The 22,321-nt window shown below is 35.4% G+C and overlaps 1 protein-coding gene across 4 annotated transcripts; it reads right to left on the reverse strand.

Moving 5' to 3' along the window:
- Nucleotides 1–586: 586 nt before the first annotated feature.
- Nucleotides 587–19,204, reverse strand: LOC105255845 (arginine kinase). Of its 4 annotated transcripts, none has more exons than XM_025406946.1 (5): nucleotides 7,181–7,435; nucleotides 5,442–6,098; nucleotides 3,142–3,502; nucleotides 2,648–3,022; nucleotides 587–2,266 (listed from the first exon to the last, which is right to left on the reverse strand). In XM_025406946.1, the coding sequence occupies exons 2-5, from the start codon at nucleotides 5,480–5,482 to the stop codon at nucleotides 1,919–1,921; spliced, it is 1,125 nt and encodes a 374-aa protein (XP_025262731.1). In that variant the 5' UTR covers nucleotides 5,483–6,098; nucleotides 7,181–7,435; the 3' UTR covers nucleotides 587–1,918. The 4 variants fall into 4 exon arrangements, with proteins under 4 accessions (XP_025262731.1, XP_025262733.1, XP_025262735.1 ...); XM_025406948.1 differs by lacking the exons at nucleotides 5,442–6,098; nucleotides 7,181–7,435 and adding exons at nucleotides 4,047–4,174; nucleotides 4,542–4,900; XM_025406950.1 differs by lacking the exons at nucleotides 5,442–6,098; nucleotides 7,181–7,435 and adding an exon at nucleotides 18,925–19,204.
- Nucleotides 19,205–22,321: the final 3,117 nt, after the last annotated feature.

A 22,321-nucleotide genomic window follows, 5' to 3' on the forward strand; every position in this document is an offset into this window, starting at 1 on the left:
ATTTTGAAAGATTGTCCCAGGAATATAAAAATCTTTATTATTAGTAAAAATAAAAATATGCACGAAAAAAATATATTTTAAAAACATTTTCATCAATTTTGATTCGCATTTTCTTTTTCGACTATGTGATATGAATTATATTTTTTATTTTGCTTTTTATTCCTGAAAAATAATTTGGGCATAAACATTTTTCATGTTAATATTTTTAAATATTTCTTTTTAATACGGATTTATTATTATTTATTATAAAAATTGGAATGCCAGACGATTTAAGGAAATGTAATTTCTATTGTTAATTAAATATTATATATTAAATAGATGTAAAAAGATAAGATTAGAGTACTCTTACATATAAATTAAAAGAAAGAATATTAATATAATAGAATATAAGTATTCGTTTTATATTCTCGTCTAATAGAATGGTGAATTAAAAATATATAATGAAGCATTATAATCTTTCTCTCTTCAAGAGAAAATCAAGATTAAACGGACAAAATTTAAGATTTTAACAAATATGTCTTCAGGTTCTTTCGTATAAAATATAAATCAGAAATAAGATCGAGAGAAAATAAAATACACAATGATATACATAATGTGTATGTCTTTTTATTTTCGTGTCTCAATACTTGCATTCTCATCGTACATCTTGTCGAATCGGTTCATAGTACACTGTTTCTATAATATGTCGCAGCGCTTATTCGCGTGTGTTTTTAGTGCGTGTAATATCCGTCGCCCAGATGTTCTCTTCGATCTCTCATGTGGTAAAAAAGAGAATGAAAAAACATGTGAATGTCGCTCCACCATCCGCAGACTAGAAAACCGCAGAGCACTGGAAAAACAGTACTCTCGATCCTCGATGTTCCATAAAGATCGCAAAATGGACAATTAAAAATCGTCGTCGAACGAATATTTCTTAAACAGCGACGACTTTTTCCTTCTTTCTTCTTCCTTATTATCTTTCATTTAATAGACAGTCACGACGAATTGCGGGAACTAGCACTAGAGCACTACTAAGTGTGTGGAAACGCGCATAACTATGTATCATCTGTAACGAATATAATAGCGCGATTGCGACAAAAAAAAAAGAACGAAACGAGAGAATCGCGAACGGATGTTGCCACGAGAATATTTCTCGATTTTTCGAAATTACGTATTAAAAACAAAAAAAAGGAACAATTGAAATTAAAATACTGTCAAATACAATGCGCAAAATACGATGCAAGCTGCTCTATAATCTCCTTTTTATAGCCACTTTCTTTTATTGCCTCTCGCAAAAATCTGTTTCAATTTTCACATTTATAAAAAAAATTAGAAATTAATAAAAGAGAATTCAACAAATAAAATAAATTTACTTTTTTTTCCTAGGGATTTTAATTCTCTTCTCAAATGTGATATATATAAACTTTACTATAATTATACAGATTATACATATGTATAACATTATCTCAAACTAATTTCCTTTTATTAATTGATGCTAAAAAATATACGCTACAAAAAGGAGGTACACGCATGGATATCACAGCGCGAGCAACTTACATCATACATTAGACAGCGCTAATGGACTGTACCTACAACATGAGAATTTTTTTCTGAAGAATAGATAACGAGAATAAATCTATAGGAATTGATTCAAGACGATTATTTAACAGCATGGAACTTTTCCGCTCTTATATATTAATACTATGATATTAGAGTGATTATAATATTAATATATATAATACAGAAATGACTGAAGACCGCAATGGCATTAAATTATCGTCACAAATGATTCTCCAAATCGGTCTCTCTCGCAATTCATTCTCGGAATAAAATTCTTATGTCGTAGATACAAATTTCAGCGTGACGTCACGTAATACAGCGTGGCATCCGACGGGGGCTACGATGGAGGAGTGTAAACGAATACGAGGGGCGGGTGGATTTAGAGGCTGGCCTCGAGCTTGATTAGCTCGGCGATGCCGTCGTTCATCTCCTTCACAGCTTGGTACTCGGTAAGACCGAGGCGGCGCTTGTTGGAGATATCGTAGATGCCGCCTTCGGCCTCGGTATGCTCGCCCCGGGTGCCGCGCACCTGTAGATTGTACTTGGCCGCGACTTCCTCAAGCTTGGCCTTGTTCGCCGCGAGTTTCGGCACCTTGATATGCACCGAGGCGCGCACCGTCGTGCCCAAGTTCGTAGGGCAGAAGGTCAGGAAGCCGAAGCGATCGTTGTGCGAGAACGGCAGCCGCTTCTCGATCTCGTTTACCGCCGTCACCAAGCGTCGGTATACCTTTGAATAGACGCAAAATATTTTAAAATTTTTCAATAGTAAATCACGTTATAACATTGCTAAATTGAATTTGACGGTGACTCAGATCCTTCCGTTTTTTAACAAAGAATAATGATTATTTGATATTATTTAACATCTCAAAATTTAGCCAAAACAAACTTTTCATCAAATTATGAAATATTTTCTGGAATGTATGAATTTTTATAAATGTTTAATAGATAAATGTTTCATAGATGCTTTTAAATACTTTAATTTGTTAATTGGCCAACAATTATGATGGTCCCACAAGTAAAATATATAGAAAAAATTCATATATTGTGAAAAAAGGACAAAAATATATCTTTGTTTAATTTAAATTATCGTTTTTAAATAGTTTTTTACCTGTCCAAGATCACCACCCATCTGCATCGAAATGATACGGAGATGGTCTTCCTCGTTGACCCAGACCAAGAAGGTCTTGTCGTCGTTGTGAAAGATGCCGCGTCCAGTGGGCCAGAAACGACAAGCATTCGCCGCCTGGAGGAAACGATCGCCCTCTTTGAAGAGGAAATGATCGTCGATCAGCTTCTGTTGCACTTCCTTGCTCATGCCAGTGAGCGGATAAAAAGTGCCCTTCAATTCGCCGCCGAGACCAGATAACGTGCTAGATACTTTCTCTTCCATCTCCTTATACTGGGCCTCGGTCAGACACGGATTAAATGGATATCCGTCCAAGGAGCGGCCGCATCGCACGCGAGTCGACACGATGTACTCACCCTATAAGGAGCAAGAAACGGAAAGTTATAAAATTTGAAGATATTAATAAATAGTATATAATCTATTTTTTGTTTTTATATGAAATATAATCCAAATAATAAATGTCGAAAAAAACTTACAGTAGGGTCGAGGTTGCCGAAGGAATCGACATCGCCAAAGTCCTTGGGCGGATGTTTGTCCGTCTTCTTGAAGCCACCATGATAATCATCGATGATTGGATCAAAGATTTCGGCGAAAACTGTGTACGCCTCGGCATCGGGCGCATAAATACCGACGCCAGAATCATGGTTTTCGTAACCAGATTGGATAACATCCAGGAGAGTAGAACCGAACGAGGTCTTCCTGGTCTTGAGTTGATCGAAGACCTCCTTCGTTAAGTATTTCTTCAACAACGACTTGCTGTCGGATTCCGACAGCTTGGTAAAGCCAGACTCCAGCTTGTCCAAAACCGCTGCGTCTACCATGTTGTTACTCTTTTTACTGTAACAAAGTGTTGAGCGATTACATCAGATGCTACAGAAAAAATTCTTATTATAACAAGAATATAATAAAATTACGGAATTCAATTGAAGGACTCAAACCAATAAATAATCTTATATTACTCGTTTATTCTTTAATTTTATAAAATATATAAATATATATAAATATATATATTTTATATATAAATATATAAAATATATAAATTTTATATATAAATATATAAAATATATAAATTTTTTACAATTAATTTTTTTCAATCACTCCTTCAATTGATAATGTTATGTTTCTTCGCTTTATTCCTTGTAATTTTTTTACAGCGTGCAAAACATCGAGATAAATATGATGCTGTGAATGTTTAAGAGCCAGCCATCCTATATTATTTAATTATTAACGAGTATAAAGTATTTCAACATCTGTTGCATCTCGGCTTGAATATCCGGCATTAATCCGATTAAATCGGCACACAACTTTGGTCTGAATCATCTAATGACGCGATAATCAGCCGATCTTTTTACTTTCTCCAGCGACGTGTGATATTACTTACATACGTTTCTTATATTTCTTTCAATATCTAATTCACGTGGCTTGTAATTTCCTTGCCAGTGCAGCACGTGTGCCTCATTGTTGGTGCGCGGTGCACTTTATTTGTCTGTCCGTTGACTCTAGGATGCACTATAATAAATAAATTCAAAATTACACAATACACATAAATAAGACTCGACTCTCTTAATGCGATAGTGGTACAATTCGTTTCTTTTTCAGGAATTAGTTTAAAAAATCCGTATTTTTTATTTCAAAATAAAACTACCGATATTAACACGATGAAAACTCGAATATTAACAATTTTTCGACTAGGTATTCTGAAAAAGCACGAAGAGTATTCTCAATCGCATAATAATTTTTTGAATATTTCGCGAAGAAAAATGATTTCCAATATATTATATAATAAGAATAAACGTGTAATAAATTGATAAGCTCGTGAAAAAAATCGAACACGGTGTGCATCCTAAGGTCAAAGGCCAGAATGAGCCATACGTACACGTCATCGTCATCGACTTGGTTGTCGGCGACGTCGTCGGCGACGTTGTCGTCGACTTTATTGTCAACCTCGTCATCGACCTTGTCGTCGACCTTGCCGTCGTTCTTGTTAGTCTGTTCGACGGTTTGTTGGTCGTCCGTCGACTCGCATATACCCAGCGACGAGCATACGCCGCCCATCGCTCGTCAAAACGGCGACTTATGCGCCGATCGTCGCGTCGATTCGAACGAGAGGAGACGGATAGCTCATGCGAAATCCTTTACGAACGGGCCGAGTATGGTGTCGCATTAAACCGTCGACCTACGAGGACGATGTCGCGCAAATATCCGGAGACGTCGCGATAAACCGCGAGACCCAGCCTGGCAAGTTTGTTAGAGAATTACATGTAAAAGAGAGACGAGTATTCGGAAAGAGTCGCCGGCGCATTTCCGCTATTAGACTTCTATTAAGATTTCCATAAATGTTATAAACATATATATTAAAAATTCTTATTTTTAAATATTATTAATAATTTATTAATATCAGTATTAATGATTAATATGTATCCTTTTGTTCACTAGTAAATCATTAATAAATTACGCTAATATATTTTTCTATATCAATTAGATTCTTATTAAAATATTCATGGAAAAAATTAACAAATTTAATAGGTTTTATATTATTAATAATAATTTTAAATATTTTATATATATTAATATTTAATTAATTAATGAAAATACCCTAATATAATAAAATATTAATATTCTAATATTTTGACAATAAAACTGGGGAGATGAGAAAAAGAAACAATGAATGAAATAGAACAGGGATAGAGGGGGGCAGAGAGGGAGGATGATGAGAAAGAGAGAAGTAGAAGGCGAACTTTTTCATCACGCTGAAGATTTTCTCACAGATACGTACTCGTCGCTCGACGTGGTATCCTTCGAAGTACATCCGCCCATGTCGCTGCGATGACGAGGAGACTACGACGACAAAGACGACGCCCCTGATGAGCGAGAGACGAGGGAAGAGGAAATGAGAGATACAGAGAGAGAGAGAAAGAGTATAACGATCGAGCAAGAGGATCGAAAAAGTCTCCCTCTTAATGTTTAACCGTTCCTAAAGGCGTAAGTAAATCAGTCTTTCATCAGTATTCCGGCTTCCACACGCGACGTTGAAGCGGACCGGCGTTAGTTAAGTGCGCGTTTCCGGTGCTTGAAACGACAAACGCGCACGAGACAGAGACAGAGAGAAAGATAAACGCGGGTGTGGACGGAGAGTCGTCGCGACGAGTCCTCGTGGACGATGAATCCTTTCCGTCCGTGTCCCCTCGCTATCGGCGGTCACTGCACACTTTCCTCCTCTTTTCCCAGTCGCGAACAGCGAATCCTGATGAATCCCGACGAGTCCTCCGGTCCGGGGACGATCGCGGTAGGTCGAGGGTCAAAGGTCGCAGCCGGGAGACCTTTCTCTCGTATTTATTGCTCGGGCGTTTCGACGGCCCTCCTCTTCCTCTGCTACCTTGGTCCTCCTTCCGGCTCCCGCGTGTCTCGGCTCCTTTCCGAGCGGAATGTTCTACTAATGTGCGAGGTGATGGTGCTCGCGTTAATTATCCGCGTGAAGCCCTTATCTGTCGCGTTATAGGCGACACGTTCGCACACCGGCTGACTATTTCCCGATTCGAGGTTTTCCACGAGAGGGGAGATCTCTAGAGAGGGGATTCTTAATTCTTTTAAGCACTCGGATTCCAAAGAGAAGTGACAATTTTATAGATTTTATTTAAAAAACTTTAGATTTATTGGAAAATTAGGAAAAAAATTCTTTACAAAAGAAGAAAATATTTTATCTTTTTTTTATCGATCTATTATTATACGCAAAATTATTTTAATTATTAAACAAGGAGTATTAATATTGATATTTTAATATCTGGACGCGCAAATTGATGAGGGAAGGAGGTCGTAATGAAAATATCATTTCATAAATGTTTAAATATTATTTCTTTCAATCAGATAATTAAATGCCGCGACTACGACTTGAATATAAGTGAGATAATCGAATAATTAGCTTTGATGAAATATAAAAGAAAATTACTAGTCATTACAAAATTATAGAGATTTAAAACTCGCTAATTTATAATTATTATATTGAGAAATCATAAGAAATTAATTATATAAGAATTCTCCAAATAATAATTCTGTGGAGAAATGTAATCTTTAATAAAAATTGAGGCTTATTTCGTTAGAACTTAAACACGTATAATTGCACACTTTGAACGTGACAGGAGAAACGTTTTACTGAGAGCCGGCTACCGCATCAGGTCTCACGTATCCCTTGTCTAACGATTCCGATAGATTTAACGCATCACTCCAACTTCAAAGAGGAGATGATAAGTCGAATCTACGACATCTAGAATTTACGGGAAAAAAGCTGACAAATAACTTCAGCTATAGCTCGATTAATCTCACTTTTAGACATTCCATAGTACATGATACGCAGGTCAGAATTTTATCTCGGACAGATAGGTGGATAAGGAAAGCCACGAGGGAAAATTTCAGCCGGCGCGGGGGATGAAAGGTCGAGGTCTTGCCTCGCGTTCGGGGGAGGCGAGCCGCGACACCGGGTGTCGGAAGCGAAACGATACAAAACGGAAGCACCACCACCTCTACGCTAATTCGTCGATGAATCACGTCACGTTCCCGGCGAGCGGCTCTTCTCTCTTCCTTTCTCGCCTCGTTTCCGATTTTCGCCGGGCGCGCCCTTCGATCAAAAGCTCTCGTCGCGGGACGCGTGTACAAAATATATGTATACGTATATATAATACACACGTGTGTATGTGCGCGCGCGCGCGAGTGTGTATGTCGCGGTTAGTGGAAATTAGTGTGTGCGTGTCTGCCGACTAACTGACTAATTTGTGCGGATATATATGTATATATATGTATATACACATATATATATATCGAACTTTCCTTGAACGGTGACGAGAATTTTGGTTAGGTGTGTGGTGTGATGTGAACACTACAGTCTCTACGCTATCACTAAGCAGGAGGCATTCTGCGTGCCGCGGTCCGTCTCTCTCTTTCTCTCTCGCTCTCTCTTCCTCCGGCGTGTCGTCTCTGTCTCTCACGCGTCTCGCTCGCTCGCTCCTTCGTTCCGGAGCTCCCTACCCTCCGTTCAGGGTGGGGCACGTCGTCCGTCCAGAAGGATACCCGGTCGATAGCACGCACCTACACCCACCACACCGCGCTGTTACCCGAGCGGGGAAAGCCCGCTCGCTCTCACGCACGCGTGTGCGTGCGTGCGTGATGCGCCGGTGCGTTTTCGCTCTCTCGCGATTTTCGGATCTCGAATTTCCGCCTCCGTCGTCTCTCGTTTCGCAATTAAATGTATATATGCGATGGTAACCGTAATAAAATCCGGACGACGTAATGACGGAAGTGTACATAATATTGCGCTAATTGTCATGTAATTGTATTGTAAACGCGAAAATAGAATTCGGGGGCTGATTAATTCTTCAGGGAATCATTTAGGGATCCTGTGATTTTCGCTGAGCACGCCCCACGCGCGTAGTTGGTTTATCTGTCAAATCATGACTGATTAAGGTACGAATGTACGAGAGGCGTTTCATCATCTTTGATTCTCGAAAGATACAACGTTTGACAGATTTCAACACGAGGGATTAAATAGACACGTAGCTGCCAACGCAAAAGATTAAAGTTCTTTCAATTGTTGACCCTCCCCTCCTTAAAAACCAATTTAAACATCGTAAAGCGTGTGTAAAGACGATTTAACTTTTTATCATTTTTATTAACGGCTTGACGGTAGTCAGGCGTTACATAATGAAGAGAGGGAAAAAAGAGAAAAAGGAAAAATTAATTTAAAATCCCATACATCGGATTTTTGAAAAAATGCAATCGAAAATAAAATTTTAGCTTCCGTCGAGTTTTAATATTAATAGATTGCCATCTTCGTATGTGAAGTATCTTGAAATGAGATTCCGGAATATTTAATCAATCATTGACAATTTGATTGGAATAATCGAGATAATTAACGACGATAATATTAAATGAAGGAGATAATTCGATTACTTTCAAGCTCGCATTTTGAAGAAATAAATTTGAATCCGCGCGAGGTATCTCGCAATTTAAGAAAGTCTTGACATAGAATTAGAGCGGCAAAATGTCAGCGACCGGTATTTCGGCAATTTAAACGCGATTTATTCGGGCGCGACGAGAAGTCGCGAGAGGATATTAACGCGGCTGCTGCAATCGCATTCGTATTCGTAAAATCGATAGCATCGCTAGTGTGGAAGCCCACCCTCAGCGAATGATATAATTTGAGAGATTCCTCGATAGCGTTAACAATTTTGACGTTCAAAAGTTTCATAATTTCTTGCAATGTAATAACAGTCCTAAATTAATATAATGCAAAAATTGACATTATTTAAATATTCAGGATTTTTGTATTCCGCGAATTTTTCGAAATTTTATTGCGCGCGTTTCCAAAATTTTGAGAGATTATACGTGATTCTGTAAATATATATTATAGTATGTATTTATGTATAAAATTTGATCTCTCTCCAAATATTTAGACAATTCAGATTCAAGCCTTTATATGCGAATACGTGGCATTGCTGAATTGGTGTGGTGGGTGGTAAAATGGCCGATTATACCGACCGGATGGACGACGATGGAGGTGTGACACATCGTAAGATGTCATTTCATCCAATCAGCTGTGCATACGCCGGTACATGGAGCCTTTTATGCTCGCTTAAATACGGAATGACGCCTTTGCTAGATACATATTTTCGCATTATCACTGTGCTTTTGCAGCATTACATTACATACAATTTCGCTATAATTTCCTTGTTTAATCGTAAATTCGTAAATTCGTAAATTCTATAAAATTAACTTGTTATTTTAATCTTCAATTAAAATTTAAACTGACAATCTGGACTTTTGTTTAATGCCAAAAAATGTATAAAGATAAAATAAGTAAAGAATAAAAAGAGAGAAAATAATATAAAAATGGGATTACAGTCGGATTTAAATATAAAATGTTATTTAAATAGTTATTTTTTTACGATATTATTTAACATATTCATAAATTCTTCAATTTTATTTTTTGTAAATTATAAAAGATTTTCGTAATTATGCAAGAATATGTGTCATTCGTTGAAAATATTTAGCGCTAAAGATATGACTCGATCGGACTGCGCTAAAATGACAAGCTAGTCCTCCATTTTATCCGTTTACACAAATGTGTTATTCTTGCGAATTATCGTCGTTATTGTAGCTGGAAGGGAGAGGCGTTCAAAAGACTCGTTATATCATCTCGCGTCCACCACTTCACTGCCTGCCTCTTCAAGCTTCAGAGTATTCGTTCAAAAGATTTGTAGGGAGTATGAAAAAGGGCGACTAAAGTGTCGTCAAAGAAAGTGACTAGATGCTTACTTAATGCGAATCTTCTTCTGTCAAATGACGTTATTATAAGAGAGATTTTGATCAGAATTAAATTATCATTAATTTTGTGAGATGAACAAATTAATGCATTTGATATGTATTGTATTAACATGTATAGAATTATTTTTGTATTATATATACGCACACGTCATAATTATAATTATTTTTAAAAAAATATTTACTTAAATAAGTTACAAATTCGAGAAACAAGACAGGAAATTTAATTCTTTAGATTTATCTTTAGAGAGAAATGATATAACTTGTCTAGAGCCTCGATAAATAATTGCAATCTCGAATTTTAAGATCATGTTTCGCGAAAAGGTACACGCACACACACATATTCGAGCGCGATAAAATTATCACGACACCAGGTATTCGTTAGCACACGATAACGTTTCGTAAGTGCATCTTTGACGAATCAAGATAATGACGATGAACCTTCATCAAGACGTCGTAAATGACGACTCTTATTTTAATCGTACTTTTATCGTAATTATGTGACTTGCGTAATTTATTTCCTCTTGCAAAAGTGAAAAATCAATATTTAAAACGCACGAAACAATGAGAGATGAGACTGTAATTCAATGTCATATCATTGTAGTGTTTTATTTTTACCATATAATTATCTCTTGTAAATAATTAGACAAATTTCATCCCGAGATAAGAGCTCTAGATAGGAAAGACTCATTCCAAATTCCAATTTTTTGTTATCTTAAAAAAATTACATTGCAAATATTAATATTATTTCTCAATTAAATTGTAATTTTGATATAAAATTTACAAATATTTTTAATTTTTAAAAAATTTTTTAATATAATTTAATTTTTTAATATATGATAATAATAATAATAATAATAATAATATATATATATATATATATATATATATAATCATAAATAATAATATAATATTATAATAAATAAACATAATATTAAAATAATCAAAATATTCTCTCTCAAATAAATATTAATATATACTTATGAAAAATAATTAGAATTCAAATAACTTGTTTCATCGTCAATTTCTATATTCGAGGAACTTTTACATCGACTTTTCTCCTTCCTGTTATGATCTGATATGTTATTAAATAACAAGCAAGTAATAAAAGCAACGTAATCAATCGATAATCAAGGATTACTTATCGATTGCAAGGATAAGAACATTGATAAAATTTATCGCAACAATATTGCATTAAATTCGAAACTGGCGAGCAAACTACTACAATTGGTTACTGCTACATATTTATGCGAGATGCAAATCTCATGAAGCTGTTTGTGACACGATGTTTGCCCGGAGTATTAAGAGGATATAACTGTCACGATGACAGTTTGTAATATCAAATTATGTATGTTTTTACCGTGATGTTCATTGTAAAAAGCAAACGAACGATTAAATCTCGGATCGTTTAACTGCATCGTTAGCGCATTTAAACAATATATCTCGGTATAAAAATATTTCTTTAATATACAATTGTTTCAAATTTATTTTCTATAAATTCACTAGCGCATTTAAACAATATCTCTCGGCATATTTCTTTAACCTGCAATTGTCTCAAATTTATTTTCTATAAATTCGTTATTATATGCGTAACAATTGTCTGATAATGTAAGATTATTATCTAACGATCTTTCCTCTCCACGAAATTATTATAATATTTAACATTAATAATAATTTAAGATTATTATTAACAATTTTCACGAAATTCATAGTATTTAACATTTTATAATATTTTGTGTACACGAAAAATTATATATTTTCGATTTAAAATTTCTTAGAGGGGAACGATTCTATCCCCTCCTCTATCATTGACTGTTATATAACATTTGCCTGCGACGTGTTGCGATGACGAATACAGTCACCGGATGCGAGCGTTTCAGGGCAGTTCCGCTCAATTCCGTGAAGGAATGGAGCTGAATTATTGCGGATTCCGAACGAGCGTATGTTCGTTCATACTTCCGCGATAATCGCGAGCCTCCGTGTATAACACCGTAAAATTACATCGGCAAGTTAACGCGCCATTTGCGATACTCCGGCTCTGCTTTGCATAATCCTCCCACTTGAGCTTAGCATTCATTTGAGAGTATAACTGTGGTAATTGAGTAAGAGAATAAGGATAGAAAGGGAATATGCTTTTCAGTAATATTCATCGATATAATTCTCGAGAGCGATTTCCGTTAATATCTCCCTCGAATAAATTTTAATTGTCCGTTTAATCCACAATTTATAGACTCGTGAATTTCGTTAATCATTTGATTCAATTTAATTTACGAAACATTCGAAAATCGCGCAGAAAGACGAATATAAACTAACAATTTTTTTTTACATCAAGTAAATAAATGTCAAATGTGTGTTTTTACGAGAGATAAAATTTATTTTTAAAAGATCCGGGGGAAAAAATGAAGCTACCGTTCTCGTGGCTTGTCTTATTTTTAGAATCTCACCTACGCGAGATTACGCTCGCAAGTCGTTGCGCAATGACACTTTACGAACGAAGATCTTTTTTTCTCCCTTCCAACGCGACAAGAGGAGATAAATCGGTATTTCGGGGAGAGAAGAATGGGAAATGCGTCTCGTTGCTGTAACGATTGTGCGCGCGCGAGCGAAAAATTAATTGCGCGATCAATACGAGAAAAGCCTAAGGGCTTTGGTGATTGCGACGTCGCTCTAATCACGGTTAACTCGATTTCCCTTCCCCCCTTCGTTCCCTACGGGGTATCCATGACCCCATATACAGCCCTTTCCATTTTTATCGAATTCACAATCGAATATCTCTCATTCGCTGTGGAATATTTTTATTGGAAATTTGCATTAATTTTAGATTCGCAAATAAATCAATACTTCAAATACGTGTAAAAATCTCGTAAAATAATATGAAAATATTTCATAGAACTGAAAAATATTTAATTAAAAATCATTGATAATTCAAATATATTTTTTAATTAATATTTGAGTTTAGGAAAATGGCTTCTCGCCGATTGCAACTCGCGCAGTTGCGAACCCGTTTTTCGGGAAAGGAGAGGCAATCTCTCCCGGGAAACTTGGATCCTGCGAGAAATGCATCTATTGATCCATGCACCCCGCGCAAGCAGCTCTCTGCAACATCGCGCTATCTATCGACGATATGTCACAGCTTGAAGGAAGTCTAATGGAACTCGTTCGGTAAATGTTCTATATCCCGTGATCGATAATTTCGCACAAGTTTACAATTTTTATGTAATAAAAAAATTTTTGTTAATTTTTATTAAATGGAAAAATAGATGCTAAAAAATGTGTCAAAAAATGTTGTCGATAAAATTTTTTACAAAAAACGCCAGGGAAAAATACAATTTTAACAATAGAACTTCTTACTTTTATTCGAAAAAAAAAAAAAAGATATAAAAATGGATTATAAATTATTATAGATACATGATGAGCAATGTTACAATAATTTCAAGCTATGACGTGTTTGTCGTTTAAGAAGATAATATCATATTTAACACTCATTAAACAAGTATTTAAAATCCAATTATACTTTATTTTTTTAAAATAACATTCTTTTTTTTTTATTTTTGTTAAATCTGTTTTCATACTTTAAATATATTCCGCTTTTTGTTTTGACAAGTGCTGGTTGATATATTTATACGATTTAACATTTATAATGACGATCTGAAGAAAACTGTTGGCAGACACGATGTAATTATTATGCAATGTGGAAATCTGGCACTCTAAATCCGACATCTAAGTTATATATTGAGAGATCGTAAACAACACTTTTGCTTCTGCTGGCCATGGACAAACCAATTTATTTCTGGACAGATTCATCTCTCTCATTTAAAAATCGTAATCGTTGCACTTGAATAAAACCAATTCTATTTTTTGAATCGTGTATGACATCATATAAATGTAATTATATCAAACATTATGTAATTATATAAATTTTTTCTAACAATATATATTCAAAAGAACGTAAGAATTTCAGAATTTACTTTAAAAATAATAGAATAATTATTTTTGTAATGTAAGATTTTGACGACAAAAAATTTTCTCAATTAATAATAAAATCTAGTCTTATTCAATTAAAATTTTCATGTCATTTGCTTTGAACTTGATGTTTAATCATCATATCATGGTAAACTAACATTACATTATCGAACAGATTTCAGACTTTACCATGATTGTAACGGTAAGGTCAGGGTTACAACTTGTGTGCAAAGCTAAAAACGTAAAATAAATCGCTATGAATTATTTGGAGACTTTATAGTCCGGTAATTTCGCACAATCGTTAATTTTCCCGCGACGCTTTTCATTCATCCAGCACGTGATATTTTTCTCATTAATATCAAAGTGTATAAAAGAAAAAATGGATAGTTAATAAAATTAAATTTACCAATTCTCTAATAAATTATTCAATATTATATCATTCATGTAAAAACATAATGTAATTAATTATATTAACGAAATATTAAAAAAATATATATATGTATGTGTACCTTACAATAATTATTTATAAATTCAAATAATTATTAAGTCTACATTTCTATTTATTTCTATTATTTAGTTGTAATAATCACATATAAATAATTAAAAATAATTTAATATTACATAAATAATACAAGTTGGTATTAAAATTATTTTTTAAAACTCATCCTTCCTTATACTATTCCTTTTTTATCTTTTTTTAACGTCATAACATCGCAGTCTAACAATTAATCATTATTTCTGCAAATGGAAAAGCATTTTCAATTTATTATATCAACAGTTAAATCTCTTTTTTTCGCAATGCAATTACAAAAATGGCATTTTTAAATTCTACAGGTGAGCTATAATTGCCGATCTGACCTGTTGATATATCGTGTGTAGCTAATAATAACGCGACGTCTATCGCACTTAATTTTACGAAACCGAAATAATCACCATACTCTAACGACAGGTGTTTGCCCTTATCGTGTGTATCAACTACAAGATATGAAAAAAAAACACTTGCAGAACTGTCGCGACAGATAAGAGTAATATAAGCTTATGTAACATAATTATATATGTGTAAATTTTATAAATAACATAGCTATAATACTTTTTTAATTTTTAAAATATGCAAATTCTAATTTAATATTCAATAATCTCTATATTTGATATCTACGTTTAATTAAAATTTATATATTTTAATAAAATAAAAAAATCCAGAAAAAAAGATATATAATAAAAGTCACAACGTAAAAAAAATTATTGCAATTGTTCAATGAGCTAAATCCTTTAAAGGAGAGAGAGAACAATGTATACTTCCGGAATTATATGTAATTATACCGATCGAGGTCGAAAAATTATAAAACGAAACTTTCAGAGCGTGCATGATATCGCGCATCGATAATATTTATAAAACGTTGAGATTTTAATTACAAGTAAAGGTCATGCGATATATATATTCATATACTAATTGGTCCTTAATTAAAGGATAAATTAAATTGAAGATGAGTTTAAATTAAATTTCAAAGCATTACATTAAATTCAACTGAAGCGTACTCATGAGAGATTTTTCTTTTACGCTTCTCACCAAACACTCTGTACACGTCAGCATGTCAGGTATGAACGTCAGTAATGCACAAGTAGGAGTCAAGCCACATCTGGCCTTAAAGACTCGAGAAACACGTCATTCGATAATGATGCGCTTGCCTGCGACTCTGCTTTATTACACAGCATGTGCAGAAAGTACAGAATGTTACAAATATATTACACAAGGAAATGATATAAAATATAATACTCGTGTTACATCATTAAAAACGGATAAATTAACAAAGAACACATGTAACAAAAATATTAATAAATAATAAAATAAGTAAATAATAAATAAAAATAATAAATTTTAAATATAAATTTATCTAATACTGAGCAATGTTAAAATGTACATTTCAAATTAAATCCAATTTGTTATTCATAAATATTGAGATTGTTTTACCCTTTTGTATCATTATTTTTAAATATACATTGTTTCAGCAATGAAGCATGTCGTGTTATTAAATCAGATGCTCACAATAGAGTTTCGTATACCACTGTATATATCTCGTCTAGAATTACTTGAAAGAACGTGGCCGATCAATGAGGCAAGATCGATCCATCCGCGAATGGTTGCTTCACATCAAACCGCGTATATATTCTTATCTTTCAATTACTGTTATGCAAATATATATGCGACATTCGTAGAAAATTTCAAACTTTATGTTTATAGAATTAAAAATATTTTTTTTCCATAATTATATATATTTTAATTAAATTGTATTTCTAGTATAAAATTAGAAGCTGTATAATTTATAGCTTTTTACAGCTCTTCTTAGTGGATAAAAAAAAACATCTTGCACGAAAAACAGTTTGAGGTTTCGCGTGTGTTATGCATCTGCAGCTTACATAATCCCTCCCTCCCCCTTCTCCACCCACCCGATCGTTTGTGCGCGGATCTATACATGGGCGGCTGATCTGTCAATGTACTTTCAAGCGGAAATTCGCCTAATGCATATACGCTCCTAACAATTTGCATGTTCGATCAGCGTGCCGAACGATCTCGATCTCGATCAAATAACGAGAGACGATGATATCGATCATCGGCCGGATGTGGGAGGCGCTGATTGGAAATATATTTTCGAGAGGAGCGGAGCGTGTAATAAGAGGCCGAATTACCGAATCTACATTTCTGCCAACGTTGGGAGATATATTTTTTTTTTGCAAATATTATTTTCCCCAAAAAGTTAATAAATTTTCCCAAAACGTTACAAAAATTCTCGAGTTAATTTTGCATCGTTATTATGATTTAACTGGCGATATAACTTATAATTTGATATATTTTTTTATATATCAATATCCTTTGATTGGTGGCTCAAACATATCGTAAAACGGATCGAGTGTCGGGATTTCGCAAACATCTGACGTAACGTCCTGTATGGTTCATTAAAAGAGACTACAAACTGCCATCGTATAAATGTTTGCGCGTAGCATTACGCGGTCAGAACGCTAATTCATAATATTAGCCATGATGATGGATCATCGGCGAGCCAGTTGAGTTAACTCAAGCAGCGTCGCGTCACAAGCCGCATTGCTTTCTAAAATTGCAGGCGCATAAAACAAATATCCCGTAGAGTCCCAAGCAAAAATCTAGCGCCAAATATATCAGGGAATAATTAACATGATAAATCAAATAGATAATATACAGTAATCAAATACGTATAAAAGCAATAAAATTAAGAAAGCGCGCGAAAGACACGTTTTTTTTTACGTCAAGCGCATTTAATTAAAATATTAAGAGCGCGGTGGAAAATTCGCGGAAATTATAGCCGAGATTTCGTCGTCACGTGAAAATAAACTTCGTTTAATCTTGAATCATTGTTATGATTCCAAGCGTGACAACAATGACTAACAGACTTATCATCATCGTTAATCGTTCCGCGTGTCTAAATTCCGCGGTCGACGTTTCTCGGAATCTCTCGCTCGCGACGAATTACATTGAGAGTTCAGTCTCGGCGCGCGATGACATAAAAAGAGCCGTTACATCGTCATCGATCGTCGAGAAACAAACGCATCGCGATCGCTCGTCCAACGAGGCTCTCGGGGCGTTTCCTGATTCATTGAAACGCGTCCCGCAATTCTTCGAATTTTCCAGTAACCTTATCAGGGATGACTGACGTGGAATATCGAGTTTCAGCAAAGGACCACGATTGTACGGGATGATCTCGGATCTGTCATTGCTGTATTTATAAATTTCTCGACCAATATCGAGTAAATATTTTTCTCACGAATATAAATGCGATTGGAATTAATAAGAAGTCTTGTTTTGTTGAAGAAAATTTAAAGATATCAAGAACATTAATCAGCGATTAATTTTCGATTGTTTCGATAAAATATTTGAAATTAATTACATGCTCGAGGATATTGATTTTGATAAAACATTTAAGCGAAACAATTAGGAAGGTTTTAAATTTTCCTTGAGGAAAGAGAGATTAACCGCAAGTAGATGAATGAATAATTATAGACAATTGGCGATGGTTCTGGGGCACCCTATATAACACTCTCGAGATAGCGTTCGAATAAATTGAGCTTCATTATATCCTGCGCGGGGTTTCCTCTCCGTCAAATATATTAATATTTCTCGATTAAGTAAAGCAAATGATAATAAAAATTCATCTATATTATTCTTATCAATAAGAAGCAAAGCTTTTCGATTCGCGGAAATAAAAATCGACCAATACCGATCATTTTTAAGTGTCTCGAGGACGCGGCATTTCATCGATTGTCATTTTTATCCTATTACGTAAACGCCTTTATTCCCGAAATTCGAGTCGCCGTCACCAAGCGACAACTACAAGCGGATCGATTTCGACGTGATAGAAACTTCATGATGGCGATCATATCTTGGAACATCGGTATACGAATTTCGGCGAGTACAATTTTCAATGTCACGAACGCTGCGAAAAAAAAATCCCTCCTGCCGATTTCATCACCCGATAAACGAACGATAAAAACTATCATCGTCGCGCGTACATCGATACAAGTACAATCGGGAAAAAAATGCCGATTTCGAGTCCGTTGTCTCGATGCAACCTCGGCATCCTAACCCAAAAGACTGCGTGTCACGATTCAGCGAACGCAGCACCTGTCTAACGGAACTGGCGGCTAAAAACGCCGGCTAAAACCGGTATGCGTGAAACAATATCCTTTCTTGCCGCTCATCCTGCGAGCGGGACCGATACTTCAACTCGAGAAGCTTCAAAATCATTCGGGAATTCTCGATTCATTCAAAAATCATAGAGTCATATTACAAGAAACTAAGCCGGAAGAATTCAAAGCCACGAAGGATCGAAGGTTAACCAGTCTCCCGGAGGCAGACTCGTAGATCCTCGAAGATCCACGAGTCTTCCGGAAATCGACCGACGCAACGAAATCCAGCCAGCGGTCGGGTACGAGATAAAGGATCATCTGTGACTCACCTTGACAGCAACGCACGAGCAACGACGACGAGAGATCGTGGGGCGATCGGCGGGCGCAATTTTGTTCTGCGGACGACACACGTACAAGGCGCGAGTCGGCGACGAAGTGGCGCGGCGCAGCGCGGAATCCGCTCGCCTCGTCGTCGTGGGAGCCTCTCCTCCCGGCTCGGCCAATCGCCGCTCCTCTCGCCTCCCCCCCTCCTCCTGCCGCTTCGAGCGCTCGTTTTCCGTCGTTCCTCCACGTCCACGAGATCCTCCGACGTGAAGAAGTTTTCGGTTGCCACCTGGACTCCTCTCTCCTTCCGCGCGAGATCCTTGTCTCTTCGCGAATTTCTTTATTCGAGATCCCGCGCCTCTTCCGCGTTAAATGATTGATGACGGTGACGATCCCTTTCTTCGCACGATTCACTTTTCCGATATGTCCTTTCTCCTCGGCCGCGTTATTTGCATTCGATATGAAACAGAAGGTATTTAACGACAGATTAAAGAGGGGGAAATGGAAATCGAGAGAGGTGCAGCTAGAATAGATTAAGCTGAGGAGAGATATTTTTTTCCATATATATAAAAATGTCTTTCAACATATTCTCGGGGAAATAAAATATAAAATGCAAATATATTTTATATTGATTATATTGATTGTGAAAGATTGTAAGACTGCTTAAAATTTTTCAAGATTCCTAGAGTAAGATATTTTTCATTGAAGATTTTTATAGGATTACAAAGAAATAAAACGTCACGATTGAATTGATTAACGTCGAGACGTCGCGGAATCGAGTTGTCGATGCAAATTGAAATTTGCAGATTATAAAAGTAGCTGAATTTAATTATAAAATCTAAAATTAATCTCAAAGTCTGGTCTTTCTTTCCCAGTCTTCTTTGCGACACTTATCGATCGCAGGTTTATAGAACATTTTTGTAAAACGAGATACGCTGTACAGAATCTATAGATAGTTAATAAAAATATCTTTTTTATAAGAAGATATATTTCATGCTAAACAGGTATCGCATGTATTAAAAAAGTGTCGCAAACATCGTACCGGGAAGAACGTTTACACTTTATCGTTGATCGTGAAATAGACTGACCGACGCTCTTCTGCTCGTATCAAGTCCAAGGTTATATCACGTACAGACATATCGGTGGCCAACTACGAGCTTGCGTGTCATTCTATTGGATGCACTTCTTATGGTTCACTATGTGGCTTCGGCGAGACACGTGGTATTTCCAGAATCGCATAATCTTGAGTTTGCACAATTATTTCTGTCTTAAACAGATATTACAACATGTAATATACGTTTGTTTAGATAAAGGAGAAAAGAAAAAATAAAGCTACTCTATGAACCAAACTATTAAAAACTTGGAAATTGTACTCGAAAAAAGTGATTAATTGATATGTAATGTGTGTTTTCTCAATTAATCTTGAGAATTACTTTTTTCGACTACTTGACGATTTATAGAAAACATTTATAGATCTCTTATTAAAATTTTCTTATATAAAGAATATATTGTGATTGTAGTAAAAAAGCATCAATTGAAATTAACGTTGCTTTTTTGCGATATTGATGTGACCATAAAAATCTGAAGTTAATAGTAGGTTTGCAAATATCATAATTTTTCCTAAATTTTCCGAAAATTTATGTCGCTAATAAAAAGATTTCGTGTATTATTATTGAATCTTTTTCTATTCCGGCTCTTTTAATTTTTCATTATTTTAATCTTATTTTAATCCAAGCTAAGTTGTCGCTTCGAGAATCGGTTCGTTTCGCTTCCGTGGTATTCCGATATTCATCGAATATATAGGTCACTCGGTGGTTTCCGGGGAACGGTGGAATTCCGGGTGTGCTGTTACGAAATCAGCTGTGCGCCCTCTCGGGTTGCTCTAGGTCGCGCCAGTCGGGACTCCCGTTTCCACCCCCGCGATAGGGAGGAGGGAGGAGGGGAACTAAAGGTCGCTCTCTCTCACGAGTCAGATCAATACCAAACTACCCACATACCTACCTATACCGTTCCTGCTATTACGCGTCAATAAGAATATCCAGAGAAAATTAAAATCCTTTCATCGACGAGGACCTTTTGTGCTTTACCCGTCCCTCCCCCTTCAATCTCTCGTATATTCCACATGCGAGAAAGAGATAATTAACAGCCCATTTACATATGAATTCGCGCACGCCTCATATACGAGACATCCCTCTTTCTCTAAGATGGATCTTTCCTCGGCGAATTTAATAGTCACACGGTATTAAAGGATTTTTTCAAATAGAGCTTCGAAAAAATGAAACTTTGTCTTTTAATTAATTTCACGTTCTCACCTTAATACAAATTTAATTTCAAGCTCTCAATTATCAAGGCATTCGATATAAAAAATCAAAATTGATTACAAATGTATAGGGAAAATCAGAAAGCGATTATTAAATTAAAACGAAGAGGGATGACGTGAACTTGTATAAGTTAATTTTCTAAATCCTAATTTAATGAACTGAAAGTCTGATGTGCGACATTATAATTATATTTCCAGGAAGCCCGAGACTGATTGTAATCGGGAATGTATCGCTACAGCGAGTTCATTCAACGCTTTATCGACTTTTATACGCCATTCCTTTGAGAACAACGCGAAATCTAAACGATAAGCAAATATTTGTTTGGAAGCTAGTTCCCCTGGCGTGGCATCGAGCCGTCTATTTTGAAATTTTGAAAAACAGAACGATAAATCGCTAGAGGTTCAGCATTAAAGAAACAATGCGCTCGCGATATTTTAGCGAAACATCCGGATCGTGTTTCTCACAAACGAATTTATATAACTTGCGGTAACTGTAACAACCTTAACAAAATGCGGTGTATAAATTGAATTGAATTATTAAATCACAAAATAATATCAAGAATCTTTTAGAAAGCATTTCATTTCTAATTATTGCAAACAATTTGATCTCTCTCCCTCTCTCTCTCTCTCTCTCTCTCTTTTCTTTTGATTCTTATAATTATAAAAATATAATTAAAATAAAAAATAAAAAAACTTTATATATATATATATATATATATATATATATATATTAAACTAATTATCAAAATAATATTAAAAAGTTAATGCTATAAAATAACATATGTGTGAATAAAATTAATTTCCATCTGGTGATATTCAAATTCAGAGAGACCAGTGTCAATGTTGAGCATTCGTTACGTAACGTCTGTAAACATTCGTTGGACCGAGTGCGCTTTTCCGTGGAAATAAACCGAGCCGAGCCAAGAACGCACAGTGGTACCTTGAAAATATTAAGATATACACACAGCCACACTCGTACATAAAGTTTCTCTAAATTAAATGAGATATCACTCGTGCGAGACAAATCTACAACGTATGCATTTTCGCGCAGCTTGTTATTTAATCAAGTGAGAACCACTGCA

Source organism: Camponotus floridanus, unplaced genomic scaffold, assembly GCF_003227725.1.
Source record: "Camponotus floridanus strain SB8 unplaced genomic scaffold, Cflo_v7.5 scaffold16, whole genome shotgun sequence".
In the NCBI taxonomy this organism is placed as follows: domain Eukaryota; kingdom Metazoa; phylum Arthropoda; class Insecta; order Hymenoptera; family Formicidae; genus Camponotus; species Camponotus floridanus.

Bases quoted from the DNA above. Each gene is read 5' to 3' on its own strand.
- LOC105255845 (XM_025406946.1), bottom strand. From the start codon at position 5,482: ATGGGCGGATGTACTTCGAAGGATACCACGTCGAGCGACGA. The intron at 3,503-5,441 runs GTACGTATCTGT...ACTTTGTTACAG, and splicing joins GATACCACGTCGAGCGACGA to TAAAAAGAGTAACAACATGG. The intron at 3,023-3,141 runs GTAAGTTTTTTT...TGCTCCTTATAG, and splicing joins TCGGCAACCTCGACCCTACT to GGTGAGTACATCGTGTCGAC.